The sequence below is a fragment of the Homalodisca vitripennis genome, unplaced genomic scaffold, assembly GCF_021130785.1.
Source record: "Homalodisca vitripennis isolate AUS2020 unplaced genomic scaffold, UT_GWSS_2.1 ScUCBcl_12658;HRSCAF=22489, whole genome shotgun sequence".
Taxonomy (NCBI): domain Eukaryota; kingdom Metazoa; phylum Arthropoda; class Insecta; order Hemiptera; family Cicadellidae; genus Homalodisca; species Homalodisca vitripennis.
In genome coordinates, this window is record NW_025788899.1 from 3,725 (window position 1) to 19,941 (window position 16,217).

The 16,217-nt window shown below is 33.8% G+C and overlaps 1 protein-coding gene across 1 annotated transcript; it reads right to left on the reverse strand.

The window, feature by feature from the left end:
- Positions 1-2,904: 2,904 nt before the first annotated feature.
- On the reverse strand, positions 2,905-15,003 carry LOC124375045 (rab3 GTPase-activating protein catalytic subunit-like). Its single transcript, XM_046833169.1, has 9 exons — positions 14,939-15,003; positions 11,443-11,521; positions 10,672-10,865; positions 10,307-10,444; positions 9,371-9,470; positions 8,126-8,172; positions 5,870-6,145; positions 4,352-4,558; positions 2,905-3,222 (listed from the first exon to the last, which is right to left on the reverse strand). Exons 2-9 carry the CDS (start codon positions 11,519-11,521, stop codon positions 2,989-2,991), a joined length of 1,275 nt encoding a protein of 424 aa, XP_046689125.1. The 5' UTR covers positions 14,939-15,003; the 3' UTR covers positions 2,905-2,988.
- Positions 15,004-16,217: the final 1,214 nt, after the last annotated feature.

Below are 16,217 nucleotides of genomic sequence, written 5' to 3' on the forward strand. Positions count from 1 at the left end.
CCCGGCGGAGAATGAAAACAGACTGCGAAAATCAGTGACCTTTTACGGCTTCCTCTCGCGATTTAAAAGTGAAGCCAATGTACAAGTCTGTAAGATGCGTCAAATTAAATCTCTTAATATTGGCAATCTATTGGTTACATTTTCAAATATTAAAAAAATTTCAAAATAATTTTGATTATTGTTTACATTTTACATAGCGTTTACAATGACAAGAAAAAAGTAGTAAGCGAGGATTTTTTTTATTTTTTGGTCAGACAAAAATTGTCAGCGAGAAAGTTGTGTGAAAATAGATGAATATTTTTTTTGTAAATTTATCATTTTTTTTATTGGAAATTTAGTTTAGCCTGTAGTAGCGTATGAAGTGATGAGTGAACGTTTCTGCCGGAACTGTAGTTGGCGCATTGGCTCACTTATACCGTATTAACTCAATAAATTAGTTTATTGTGCAATAAAAATACCTTTACGAAAGAACCAAGTTAATTTAACTAATTTATTAGTTTTAAAAATATTGTGGGTTTAATTGTTATTGCAATTATATACTTTATCCGTAGCAATAACTGTATTATTTACAACGGTGTTCAACTCACTGTTGTTCACTCGGTGTTTACTCACTTGTATTCTATGTTTAACTAACTATTAATATTGAGCAATTACAACAAGTTATAATGATTGCATTGAACTTTTTTTTCATTAAAATAATATTCTTTAATACTTACAGTACTTTTTTATTAAGATATTGTTAAGATAATTGTATATTAATTATTTTTTCAACCACTTTGTATTTATATTTTGTTCATGATTTGTTTAACCCATCATATGTAACTAATAAATAAAACATAAAAAATTTCATATAATTTTTGCATATAGTTTTAATTACTCTCAACTTAATAGTTTCCGTTTTCACTTCTATCGGCAGTCCCACGACTGCTACTGTGTTTTTTTTTATTTCTACAACTTGTATTATATCAATTAAATTAAGAGATCTTCAACCAACTAGATTGCTTTTTGGCCTTGACTTTACTTTTGTTTCTTCCAGTGCAGAATATTTTTAGCTTTAACTTTTGAACTCTATATGCTCATGTATATTCCTATCATCTCAACATTTTATCTGAGGGATAAACACTGGAATATCATACACACTTTATCTGTTCTTGGCCATCTGCCTGTCTTTTTGTGCCATAAAACTGTGCAAGGATTTTGGAATAGATCCATTAGGCACAAGGACTTTGCATATGAGTAGGAGACACATCATTTATTGTCAGTATTTTCTAACTCGTGCTGTACCCAAACTTACTTTACTAGTAAAATTCCCCACTCAGATCTTCTAGGACAGTCAAAGCAAGTTTTAAAAGTAACGAAGTCTCAAACCGGGGTGTGGTGAATAGTATTAATAAAAATTTGTCTCTGTATAATTAGTATTACACTTTCCTACACTCAAACAGATTTAGTGGATAAAACAGTTTTATTTGTACAAAATAAGAATAAAATCTGAACTTTTATTAACTTTGTGAATATGATTTGTATTTCTCATATAAAAAATATTAATAGAATCGTAAGTTATGTGACAAAATTTTTTAATACTTTTTATTGATAAAATAGAATACTGTTGCTAAATTTTGATGTAAATGAATACTACTTCAAGAAATCATACTGTTACGAAATGTAGATAGCAAAATTCAAAATTAGATAGCCATGTATTTTGCATAGATCAAGAACACGTCAATGATAATACAAATTAATCCATGGGTTAATGACACAGATTTTTTAATATCTTCAAGTATGCACTAAGAGGCTGTAGTGAAACACCCTTGAGTTGTTACCCCTCTTAAGAACAATTTTAAACCTTATACACTTTGACACCCTTATTTTTGATCATCATAATGGAGGTGTCTCTTAAAAGATATAACTAATAGAAAACTAAAAGTTTTGGGTGATATTGATTATATCTTAAAACAAGACACTTTCATAATTCTACGACCAAAAATAAGCTTGTAAAAGGGTATGAGGTTTAACATTTTTATTATGTAGCTAAAATCAAGATGGCTGCCAGTATGGGTGTCTGTTAAAAAGACGATGAACCTGTTGTACAACTAGGCAGCACACTACACCTTAGTCCAGGGCTGCCCAACCTACGGCCCGCGGGCCGAATCCGGCCCGCGAGTCAGTTTTATGTGGCCCGCCTTGTTGCCAAAACAAACCAAATTTGTTTACAAGCATTTGAAATATTAAATAAATACAAATTTTGAGAACCAAGCAGTCCAGCCGATTTCACGTAGAACGAGCCGTATTCATTTGGTGGAGTATGAGTGTTGAAAGAAGTAAAGTAGTTGCAGACAGATTTCACTGACTACGGTGGTGGCTGCCGGCTGGCGAATAGAGCGCGCGTAAAGCACGGCACAGCGCGCAGTGCGGCGACGTAACTCCTACCCAACTCAAGGTCACCACTCGCCACGTAAATTTGTATGTCCTAGTATCCTAGTAGGATTAATTAAAATCAATGTATTCAATTTATTGTTGACTTTTTTATTGTTCCCTCAGAATTAGAGCAAACACCCAAAAGTCTGGGTTTATATTTATTTCTACTAAAAGAACCTAAAAACATAATATATTATAAACCTTTACCTAACAACTAATAAATAATAAGAAATTACAATAATCAGGAAACAAGGGCAAAATAACCTTAAAACTCATATTTTGCACAAGATTTCTGGAACAAACCCCGGACAATACGTTTTGTTTGGGGTTCCAAATCCCCATGGGATGTTGGCCCGCCTGGCCATAAAGGCTTTACAATGTGGCCCTTGGGTAAAAAAGGTTGGGCACCCCTGCCTTAGTCCATGAGCTTTTTTATAGAAGGTAATTTTCAACTTGAACAGCTTTTAGGTAAAATAACATACCAAAAACCAACCAAGCCAATATACTTTATTAGATAAATTCCAACAAATTATCGTATAAAATGAGCAAACTTAACGAGTGCCGAGGACAAATCTACTGGAATGTAGTATCTTGCGAGAAGCAGCCGGCCATTATGATCTCATCTTTGCGCAAGCGGACAGAAAGACGGTGTGGGGTGATGAGGGAAGTCGGAGCAGGCCGAGGAGCCAACACTCTGAGAATAAACTCGCGCTCCGAAGCTGGAGGGAATACCGAAGACGAGATGGGACTCCACGGTTCAGTCGTGATGTGCGATGAAGGGTCGTTGTCCGATATCATCTGGGAAGCCTACAAACAACAATAACAGACTTTATATTGTAATCACATAGCAATATTAAAAAATCAAAAAAGTAAAATTACAAAAACGTTATGGTTGAGACCAACGAAAAACTAAAATTCAAATTGTTTATTTAACAGAAGGTATAACATTTAAATAGGTATTAAAAAATTTTAAACGTGTACTTACTACAAACTAATGTATTATTGCATGCCAAAAATTTAATTTTTCTTGTACAATTTATGCTCCTTTTCATTTTCAATATATTCTTTCATTGAACAAAACTTTTTCCTGTTGGAAATTGCTGTAATTTGGATCTAAATTTCTTGAAACTTTATTCTTCTTAATATATTCTGGTGTCAAGGACGTAGCCAGCGAGGGGGTCCAAGTGGTCCGGAACCTCCCCAATTTTCAATTACTTTTTTAGCAAACGATTATTATTATTTAAATAATTCAGTATTACTGACATGTACTGTTGAAAGATCGTTCTCAACATTGAAACTGGCCAAGAATCTTTTAAGAAACAAAATGGGGAATGAGCGGTTGACTGCACTTTCCTTACTTTCTGTCCACTATGTGAAACTATCAGTCATTTTGACCCCCCAAATTTTTTTTCTGAATACATTCTTGTCCGGTGTATAAAATTTGTTTATTGCACATTATTTTTTCTGCAAATGTTGATTTTGATTCAGTTTCTATTCAAATATAGTTATTTTATGAGCTAAAAAATGAAAGTCAAAGATTTTTTTAACAAATACCATACATTACTTCTAATATACAAAACTAAAAATCTTTGAATACTTTAAACAACTTTACATGATTTTTTTTCTAGAAATTTGTTTGGTTGTTACTAATTGTTTCTGTAGCAGATCTTCTCATCATTTCATTTAATGATAGCTTTTATTTCTTCAAGACTTTATTGATGTTCTTATTCATCTTTAGTATTTACTTTTTTATATTTGAATTAATAAACTGCTCTTGATGTTGACATTGTTTTTCAACTTCCTTTCAAAATAATGCTTTTGCAGCTTTTATTACCTCTCTATAAAATCTTTAGCAGTTTATGACAAAAGGACTTAAAACATCAGTTTTGAGATTCCTGTAATATCATTTCAACCCAATGATAAGTTGGGAACTGACCTTATGGGCCTCAGAAAACATGGCTCGGATGCGGGAAGCTATGTCTCCCCGTGGACCTCCCGGCACCAGAGCTTCAGGCTGCGTGACCAGAGCCGCGAGGAACTTTCTCATCTCCTGAGTCTGACCAGCACCAGGACACAGCTTGTGTTCCAGCGAGGCCACCTGAGCTACGACACACTCCGCCCACGCAAGCTCCATGGCCAGCTCCTGCACAGTATCCACCCCAATTATTACAAACACCACACCATGGCTTTATACATTCACAAACAAAAAAAAGTAATTTTGTGCGCATGAGACCGGTTTAATAATCATGTGCTAAATCAAAGAGATGGCAGCTCTGGCAATGAAGTTATTTTCAATAATTATAATCTCTTGGAAGAACTGACACCAATTTTCAGCCATATTGGATTATTATTGTGTTTCCCAATTGTCTAACTCATGTGAGTCAAGTGATTTTCAAAAGAAATTCAGTTGATGTGATATGTTCTGACATTTCAGGTGATGTGTTCAGTTGGTTGCTGAGGAATTTCATTATTTGAATAGAACATCAATTCACTAAAATACCTGAAACTCGCAGAAGTGTTCACTTCTGGCTGGTTTATGAATTTCAGTTGAAACTACACTTGAGTAGAGCACATCGCTAATCGCAAATGTTGATATATTGAGATAAAAATGTTGATCGTTATGTATAGTTCATTGCAAATGATAACTATTGAAGTAAAATGCTTTAACTGGAAGAGGCAAAAACAAAGGTAGCATCTTGTTCATTCAAAGTGACACATCTGAGACATAGTGCCCACTATCCATCCCTCCTTATGGTGGATTTAACAAGAGAAGACTCCTACCCCAAACCTTATCTATCCTGTCACTCCAGAAGCAAAGGAAAAGTCCTTTTGAGAAAAAGTGCAATAGAATTCCTCAGCTTTTTGTTTTCGGTGAACAGAACAGAACATACCTGACAAAAAGTAACAACCCAATATATTATTATTGGTCTCTGGGAAGATATCACGAGCTCTCCTCCTTGTCTTTGGGCAGCTTCTGAGCAACAAGCTCAATAGAATCAGAGGAATAAGCTTCTTCACTGGACTGATTATGAAAGGAACTGTAGAAAAAATGTCAAACGCTAAACCATTTACAGTAAAATTTCTTTTCCATAAAACAACATTTGCTCATTCCTCCACAAAACTGTAGAAGATAGGCTCACATTTAATTAATTTTCCAATTTTGGTTCCCTCATTCCAATTGTAGCCGCTACAAAACTTTAGGGAATCTCTTTAGAGTTACCACTGAGAAAAGATTCTGCCACAGCTGCCATCTGGTGATCATCTAAAATTGTCGACAAATTGCTCATTTTAGTTACAGGTGATTGTATTGGTTTTGGTTCCTGATTCTGGTTAGTGAGATGCAAATTCAATAGTACAATACAATAGAATAAACAGGAATCACTTATAAATCAAGCACACTCTTGGACTGTTGAATTTGCGTGTGACAAATTGCAGGAAACTGAAGTTACCATACCTCGTATCTACGCATATCTGATATTGGCGCACGAGACAGCAGTTCAGCCTTGCCCGCAATGTGGCGCACAGCCGGTTCCAGCCCCGGCACCTCGATGGGTGCTGCGTGGTGAGCCAGAGTTGCCACTGAGGCATGTGTCAGCGTCGACACCAGCATTAACGCCACCTCACGTGGCTGCTTGGCCTCCAGATAGTGCAGCACCTTCTCCGCCTCCCTCGTATCATCAAACAACCTCTTCTGTCGTCTCGCAGGCACTGGCTTGGCGGCTGTCCATACCTGTTGGTGTGTGTGCAGTTAGAAAATATAGATTCTTCATATATTTATTATAAAGAAACCTTTTTCACCAACCGATTCTTTTTCAATACTGCTGAGAATATTACTGTTAAAATACTATAAATGAGGTTGCAATCAGGGTTACCAGACGTGAATTCCTAAAAGGAGGACTTTTGGATGTGAAAAAAAGAGGAAATTAATGCAAAAAGAAGGACAGTAATAAATATTCTTATAATCTTTGTGAAAAAATTTATTTATACATTGTTATAAAAACACACAGAAATTAATACTGTATTTGAGCCCATTATAATGCAAATAAAAATACTCAAATTTGATTTGTTTTGGTATATAAATTGAAAAATTAAAATATATTAAATATTGATGGATAAAGAGTTATTTGAGGTTATTATTTTGTATGCGGCATAAGATTGAATTGAATTCATTATTATTAGAATTTTTCTCTTGTAAAATTATAACTGATTTAAACCTAAATTTGTATAATGAAATTAAAATATCTTTTTTAATACTTGGAACTAATTCTTTGAATTGATACAAATAACACTATTATTTTAGTAAGCTATACTTACAGACATTATATAGAAAATTATTACTACAACAGAAAAATATATCAACTATTATAACAAAATTAAGCCTCACTCACAGACATATACAGGAAATTATCACTATAACAGAAAAATATATCACATATTATAACAAAATTAACTTATCATTCATAATACATGAACAAAGGGGTAATAGCACCAGTGCAGCTGAGCGGATAGAAACAACAGTGAGTCAGTGACACTATAGACAACACTCAACACACAACTGAATTTAACAGCAGTTCACATGTCATGGCATTATGTGTGCGCTGCAATAACTTTTTATTGTCTATCTTCGGGACCTTCGGAAATAGGATTTTTTTAATGTGATAGAACGCTACTATTTTCGAACATTTAAGCGTTCACCAAAAAGCCAGACATTTTATATAATTTTCAAAAGCTGGAGAGGACAGAAGGACAAACATTAAAAAGAAGGACATGTCCTCCTAAAGCCGGACGTCTGGTCACCCTGGTTGCAATGCTTAATATATTAATGACAATAATTATTTATATTGGTTAAAAAAGGTGTTTAAATGTACTAAGATTCAATTGAACTACCTGTATGAGATAAAAGGTTTATTAAAATAGAGTATCATGGAGAGTTTGATAAAAGAAAGGTAATGAAGAAAAGTTACAATAGTTAACACAATTCTAAAGGATTGTATCCTATGCATCACCTCTGAATTTTCAATCATTATTTCCCATTGTTTGGTTCCATTTTTTGTTTTGTTTTTCCATTTATTCTGATATCGAACACTGTAGAAAGGTGAATGCTATTTTTAAAACGTCATTATAATTATTTACAAAACAACAGTTAATTTAACAAATTGGTGTAACTTACATCCACTTACAAATAAATGTTTTTATGTTAATCAAAATTTGGAATTTTTAACTTTCAGATCATTAACATTTTCTTTCACAAATCTATTTTTATTTTGAAAGAACAGGTAGAACTATAACTATTTTGATTAAATTTTACAAAAAAATTGACTGACTGTTTCACAAGCATGCTACTCGTATATCCATCTCATGTGGACAATACAATCCCATAATTGTATCTTACTAAAAATTTAAATTCAAATTTAGAACAGATAAAAATTATTTTATATTCACCACAGTAGACACTGTGGTGGAACCATAAAGATGGTCTTGCTTTTATGAAATTCAGGGTGTAAATTTGATGTATGAAAATCTTTAGTACAACTTTTTAATCAAAATACAAGGATCAATAAACTTATTATTACAATAAACGAATCATCACAAATCAGATATTCAGTCAGCTTTTAAATGATCATTTATGAAATCCACAGGAAACTTTGGATCATGAATACTACAGTGCTCACTACAGTACTTTGTAATACACTACAGTGTTCGAACTTACCTCCACCCACATGTTCCCAGGGAGTTGCATTCTAGGACTAAGATGCCCTGAAATAACAATAATATTTCATTAACATCATATTGAGTGATTTTAAAACATCCTATAGTATAAACTATAAGTAAGTTTTGTTAGATTATTTGTAAATATACAAATATAATTTATGAGGCATATTCGGAAAATAACGACCGTTTCATTGTACTGCCATCGCAGCATTGTGGTCACGTTCATGCATGCGTGTAAATCTTCCTAGTTCAGTGCCTCTCAACTAACGCTATTAAGGTTGTTCTATATTGTATTTTCTGTTAGATATGAACATTTATAATGTTTAAGACAATTACAGATCCTGTTGACTTTGAGATTTGTCTATAATTCGATTTTTGAACGCAAAGAATGTGAAACCAGCTGAAATTGATCGTCAAATTAAAGACATTTGTGGTTAATACACGATAAGTGATAGAATGGTGAGAAATTGAGTTACAATGTTCAATGAAGGTCAAAAAAATGTCCACGATGAGATTTGGAGTGGTCCTCCTTCTATTATCAACGATGACCTGGTAAGGAAAGTTAATTAAAAAATCCGTGAAGACTTTTACGATCACCCGCCGTACAGCCCAGATTTGGCACCGTCTGACTACCCCTTGTTCCTGTAGATAAAGCACTACCTTGGCGGCAAGCGCATTGGATTCAATGAAGAGTTGAATAATATTGTGAGATTGTGGCTATCATCACTGGCAGGAAGGTTACTATGGAGAAGAATTGAAAAGCTGGTCACCCCCTACGATAAGTGTTTGAACATTGGTGGAAACTATGTAGAAAAATAGTTCTGAGTATGCTCTTACATGTAAAAATGAAATTGACTTGACAAAAATTGTTATGCTAGTTTTTTCAAAAAGGTAGTTACTTTTCAAATACACCTCGTAAATATTATTGTAAATAATATGTTATTGAGAAATAATTAAAAACCATAGAAAAATAATTCAACTTCAAACACCTCTAAAAAGTAAACAATAATTTTTAAGATGGTGCCCTTAACTACCTGACTATTAGGAGAACTAAATAGTGTATTCCAATATAGCTGACTAGTAAAATTCAGGGCATTTGCATTTTCTTTGATAATACAAAAATAAATAAAACCAGGAGATGACAACCCCAGAAAAAACAACACATGAATTCATTTGTATAGTATACTAAAGTTTTGTGTAACAGTATTACATCAAATACCTTATATTCATTTTCATAAGTCACCTTTTTTCTGATTAAACTCGTCGACCTCTTCTTCTTCTACCCAGTCACGTGGAGAATACCATCGAATGAAGTCTTCCAGTTCAGCACCAGGATTGGCAGCCTGCAACATATACACCGAGTTATTTGTGAAAATGAAATAAACCTATAAAATAACTAAGCTTAATGCACTTTAGTTATTTAAATACAGCTTACATTGTAGAATAACATAAATACTTATACAAAAAGACAATACGCATTATACAAATTATCTAATTCTATATTAGAGTATACCTTGTAGTCTATTAAACATTAGTTATACACCAAAGTCTCCTGAATATACTTGTCATGGCTACAGAGAATATAAACCACAGAATTTTCTGTGTAATCTGGTACCCAGGTATACTACTCCCATTGGACGTTCTTAACACTATCAAAGTCTCCTGAATATACTTGTCATGGCCACATAAAAGATCAAACAGAATTCTCAATGCAATTCGGTGTCCAGGTATAGCACTACCATTGGTAAGCAATGTCTTTTTATTGAATAATGAAGTCCACACCTCAGAACAGAATTATCAACAAAACAAATTTTGGCATTGATCAATTTGGACAACACAATTTATATATTTACAAAACTTAAAAAACAAATATTCTTCATTAATATTATGTTTTGGTTTTTAACATTATTATTTCCATGGTTAAGAAACAAGTGATCTTCCAGAGCTTTTCCCTCATCAAAAACTTTCATAAATAGTTGAGTTTAATTCGAGCTTATATGTTTATGTGTCATCAGTGACTAAAAGGACTCTGAATTAATATGTATTAATAATAAATTTAATACAAATAAAGGAAAAAATATAGGTCCAAGGGCTGAACACTGTGGAACCCCACAGTAATTTTATATTCAACTTCTCAAGGTAAGTTGTAGACAAGAAGTTTTATGTACAAAACATCTACCTTAAAAGACTCCATATCAGAGAGTAATGAGGCGCTCATCATTCGAGTCCGCAGCTCCATGCCTTGCGCGTCCGTGCCGAGCTGCAGCATCACTCTCTCATCTTCCTCCAACTGGTCTTCCGTCTTGGGTGTAGGGTCCTGCAGATGGTTAAGACAAACATTTATCAGCACCAACAGAACACTTACATCTTTCAACTTTCAGATCAGTGAAATGGCACAAAGAAATGATGGTCGTCAAAGGCACTATCTATCTTAAGCACAGGTTCTAACCTTTTTATCTTCGGTCCAATCTCAATCAGTAACAATAAAAGCAAACTTTTCATAAAAGATGACAAAGAAATAAACAACAGAGGTAATGTATTTACCTGAGTGACTGGAATATACAAGTACTCTCCAGTCTGCAGAAGTCGCAGGTTCTCACAGCGCTTATAGCGGCCAACAGGTTTGTTCCACAGAGAATGCTTCGGTCTGCGCCTATGTGGCACATCTCCTGCTGCCATAAACTCCTCTGCCTCAGCCTCACAGTCGAAAAACTCCTCCTCATCATCTTCAGAATCATCTACATCATATTTTTACTTAATGTATTTAGCACATTTTAATTCCTTGATATATATTTTCTACATCAAATGTTGAATGTTTGGTTTAAAAGCAATGCAAATTAGCAGAGCCTTCCAATTTGAACATGGAATGAACTAAATTGTATCATAAAATGTAAATGTTACATTTTAATGATTTTATAAAATATTATGTTAATCTTGCTATCAATAAAATGAGAATCGATGATTACATAATCTAATATTTCTGCCAAAAAATTAAAGGTATTAGAAATTGAAGTGAATTCTTAAACAAAATGTCAACTAAGCAGAGAGTTCCTCAGGGATCAATTTTAGAACCGATGATTTTTCAACATATTCAAGTCATTGGTATTACAGTAAAGAAAGCATGAAGAAGAATTTTATATGCTAATGGCAACAAAATAACATTAAGTAATATTCAAAGAGCGAATGTCAGGATTTAATTCTTATAAATTTTACTGGAAATAAATGTTTTAATCCACTAAAGCCATAATTAATATTAGTTTATCCATGCAAAATCCATAATTAACTAATTAGAAAGCAGTGTTAAACTTCCTTTACCTGTAAGTAAATCATCTGTGCTAGAAGACAATAAAGCATTTTCACGTTTCGTCTTAGTCTCCACACAGCAGTTCAACATCTGTGAAACAAAATATAAGTATAAATCATTTAAAAATGTATCTAATAATCCAAAAGGGGTGTAGACTAATGTAGGGTAAATTAATTCTATTGTTCTACATTAATTGCGAGTTCTGAGGTACTTGAAAAGTAGACAATACACATTATTACAATTTTGATATAATTGATGTAGGTGTATCAGCTTATACACAACTCATAACATACTAAACAATTTTAAAAATATTTCCAGTGCAGTATGAACAAATTATGAGAAATAATATGTCTAAAGACTGTGGGTAGACATCTTAAAATGTCTCAAGATCATATGATACTGTCTGATAAAAAAATCAGAAACTGGATTTAAATTGAATACTGTTAGTAAAAATTCAGATACCGTTTTTATTCTTTGATCTAAAATGAAAAATTCAAAAAATCTCTAAAATCCACATTATATGAGTAACTAATACTGCCTAAATGTGCCCTTTTTTAAAAAAGTACTTAAAAAGATTTTGGCACAAATCTAAATTATTATGTTTCATTTTTAATGTTTGAGGACAAAGACAAGAAACTTGATCGAATGAACAAATTACAAATTGCAATTTTATTCACGGTTTAAGATGGCCTAAACTACAAGTGAGAAATGTTAGGGATTGTAAGTATTTCATGAAATGCTACTTAACTTTTGGAAGAACTTTTTCAAACTTCTACCTTTGATATTGCTTGCTCCCTCTATTTGAGTTTGTTATTTAATATATAGAAGTTTTAATGATTTTTGAATGATCCTATTTTACCTCTAATTTTGAATATGTTGAAAATGTACACAGTTGATCATTTTTGGTGTGTACCAAAACCATTTTTGTGCACTTGCCAATAAACAAACAACAAAAATGACAAAAATTGACAAAAATGATAATTTTTTAAATATTTTGTTTCAGAAGTTGCATCCTCTTAAGAAGGCATTCCCCAACATTTACAAAAAGTAACATGAAAAATCTCTCAAATATTATCTTTTTATCTACAGCAGTTGCAAAACTAGAAGAGGGCAGTCTATAATTACCCTGTATGTAGCCTACTATGGTATTTCACCAATATCGTTGAAACCAATTTCAATTTACGACATCAACGAGTTTCAATCACTATTATTCAATACACACAAAATGATCAATAAGTCAAAAGACAGTTTGTGTCTCCAAAATCATTCTACTCCAGCTGGAAGAAGCAGTTGATTCTGGTCTTTCAGGGTAAATACTGGGTCCCATTTGGCTTTATTACGATTTCTTATGTACGGTAAAGCTCAAAGTATGTTTCAGCACGTAATGCAGAGCGGTGGCCCCAGAATGATTACAGACCATTGACCCAAGGTCTCGTCGTCCTGCTCTCTCAATCATTGACTATGTTTCCAAAGTGTATCGACCAGTTTTATTAATTTTTGATAAATGCTATAAATTTTACTACATATATCTTCTTATTAAAGAAATAAAGAAAACGAGTCCAAATAAGATATACAGTTTATGCAAAGTCGAAATTTAAATGTTTTCAGATTCATTCTATTTTTAAGGTAATAACATTATTGGCTGATTCTTGGAATGGAAAGATTTCATTTCTGTATGTCCGCAATATATTCGAGTAAGGAACTGGCCGATAGACTTGAAATTTTGCATGATGTGCCATTTCTACAAAGGTAACACCAAACTCTGTGATGGTGCAAGTCACTATATTAGACTTGGCTGAGCAGTAGCGTACAGTTCTACGTTGGTTTTATGGGTAACCACAATGGCAACATCGCAGATTACATACATTTGTAAACAAACTGAGAACAAGTACATGACCATTTTAAAATGTGGCATAGAAACACAGTGTGAATGAAATGAGTCATAAACCTAAAATTTTGCATGCAACCTCTGCGAAGCCTGTTACGCAACACGTGGTATGGTGTACTCGTACCTTGTGATTTATAAAATTATTTCGATACATAAAAAATAAATTAAAAAATAGTTTATGTACTCCACTGTACCAGTTGATGGCTTAGGGCAGACATTAAGGGTTTCAGCATGTGTTTAGGCTATAAAGTTGTATAATCCTGCTGGGACTAAGGTTCGCTGGATAGAGTGATAGTTAAATGAGGTCAAACACTTAACCAATTACTTGTTTCTTTATCTTTTCAATAGGTAGCCAATTGATAAGATGATGCAGTGTAGCGGGAACAACGGTTATCGCAAGATAACCGAATCAAGCAACGCCGAGCGTGGCTGCTGTTTGGATAAGTGACCGCTGAGCGATCCTGTCCTTGCAAGCAGTCCGCCTGCCCGGCCATTGGTGGTGGTTCAGAATTCACCTTTAATTAAGCCGTTGATCCCCAGGTTAAGTTTTGGAGAGGGCTTGTTGGCCTTAACTTCGACTGGTGAAATAAGACATTCTTTGAATTTAACTTTTTAATTAGAAAAAAATGAATTACCAAAATGCACGAATCAAAGTGCAAAGATTTACAAAAATACAAGACGGTCACTATTTAAACCTCTTACAACCGCCCCGACAGAGAAGGTGATGTAAAAGCGTTGGTGGTAAATTGGCCCCATTGGAGAAAACAAAACATCGGTGCATGAAGCTGGAACCCCATTACCACAGCAATAAGCGGATTCCAGAAAGGTGTTAAATTTGTTTTGACCCAATAACAGATGCACCCAATAAAACTGCTCGCTGTGGTTTCATTATCACTTTCACTTTCCTCGAACCGTTGCAAATTAGCGACGTCAAAAGGCATAATCATTCTCGCAACAAACTTAAAAGCATGACAAACAACCATAGCACCATTCCATGATTTTTTGCTTCCTTGGTCTCGGACTATTTTGAAATCGAAAACACTAAGGCTTGGAACAGTAGTTTGCCCTTTTGTTGAGCAAACAGACTATTTGGAATTTTCAAAGAGCTGCGAATTTTCAATGTTTTTAAAGGAATATTTGACCCAAAAAAACCTAACCTTGAAATTTTTAAAAACTTTTGGCCATTTTGGTGTATTTGGACCTATTTTAAGTACTTTAAGGACATTCATTCTTTTTGTTTCACCTAAAATGCAAGAAATCCGAGAACATTATTGAAGTAAAATGTTAACCAATATATGGTTTCGTGACAGTTTGATTAGGGGTTTATAGCCCCAAAATGTGAATTCTGAGTTTAGCTCCAGTTCGCCTTCCTCTTAGCGCACCGTCTGGAATATTTTGGATCTCTTCAGACGAATAAGACTCCAGATTCCAGGAGTCAAGTCTGTGACAGCGTCAGATTCCAGACGCTGCACTAAGAGGAAGGTGAACTGGAGCATTCCCATTGAATCAACCCTTCCCACCACACAGCTACATTATGTGTAGAAAGCAATAACATGTTAATATTAAAAGGTACTCTTCAAAAGTTTCAATGGTCTTTTGAATCAATAAACAATTATTACCTGAAGTTTTTGGTTCAGCAGACAAGTCTTGGAGTCTGGGAAGACTCTGACCACTCTGAAAATAAACAAAGAACAATGAAAAATACGAAATAGCTAAATTTAAAACTAAAATTAAACGATTTGCCAATATTCACATGGAATTCCCATAGTGATAAAAAGGCATGAGCAATATAAAACAATAGTCTACAATAACAAAAACACAAGAGAACAAAATTACATAAATCACATTATCTAAGGGTTCTTGTTCACACGGCGTTGAAACATTATTAACACAATTAAATTCGTGAGACATTTCAACATTGTTATGGAGAGCCCATCTTCAGTGCACAGATGTTTCAACCCGTGGCCGAAATATTTCAAGAATTTAATTGTTAGCTATGTTTTAACGCGATATGAACAAGAAACCTTAGTGATAACACCGGCCACGTAAGTAAAATCAAATATAATAAAAAGGAAACAGGATTTTCCGGACTTTTACCATCGTTCAGTGATACAAGAGATCAGTAACACCACGTTTCGAGATCTGCAATCTGATCTCTTCTTCAGGTGAATAACTGACCTAACGCATAACTAACTACTACGGTAAAATAAAAAAAAATCATACCAGTACTCGGTGGTTGGTCGTGCAGAGCAGACCAGTTGTGACGTGTACTCTTTGGTGCAGTTTAATACTGTAATTATTATTTTGTTTATATTAAACGAATTTTTTAGAGATAGTTTGCATGTGTTAGGTTAGTTATTCGTCTGAAGAAGAGATCAGATTTCAAATCACGAAACGGCACTGATTTCTTGTATCACTGAACAATGGCAAATGCCTGAGAAATCCAACTGTCTTAATAATCTAGCATAGATTACAGAAGAAGATCTTGACGTCTCAGTAAAAATTGAACTATTTTAGCCCATTATGGAAGAATCCTAAAGTCGAAGTCCTTGACCTTTCAGTTAACGCACTTGGTGTAACAAATTGTCGGAATCTAATTTCTATTTCTACTAAAATTTCCAATTGTATTAGATGGATGACCTCTGTGTTCAACAGTGATTATAGAAAAGGTTGAAATATTAAGTGCTGTTACTTCTAAGCTTACTCTGTGCTTTCAAGGTACACATGTAACAAAATTAAATGTTACTTAAATTAATGATGCATGTGTTGTCACAATATAAAAATAACAAGTGATCACATTATAACAGGCTCAATTAATGACATGTGTTTGCAGCGGTGCATTTCTTACGGGAATTTTTGTAACTTTAAAGTCCAGTGGGGCGGAGACCTGAGGTCAAA

What these genes read in the sequence shown, in the direction of transcription:
- LOC124375045 (XM_046833169.1), bottom strand. Translation starts at nt 11,521, where the DNA reads ATGTTGAACTGCTGTGTGGAGACTAAGACGAAACGTGAAAATGCTTTA. An exon ending in CACAGATGATTTACTTACAG is followed by an intron (nt 10,866 to 11,442) that starts GTAAAGGAAGTT and finishes AATATGATGTAG; the next exon opens with ATGATTCTGAAGATGATGAG. An exon ending in TGTATATTCCAGTCACTCAG is followed by an intron (nt 10,445 to 10,671) that starts GTAAATACATTA and finishes AACCATCTGCAG; the next exon opens with GACCCTACACCCAAGACGGA.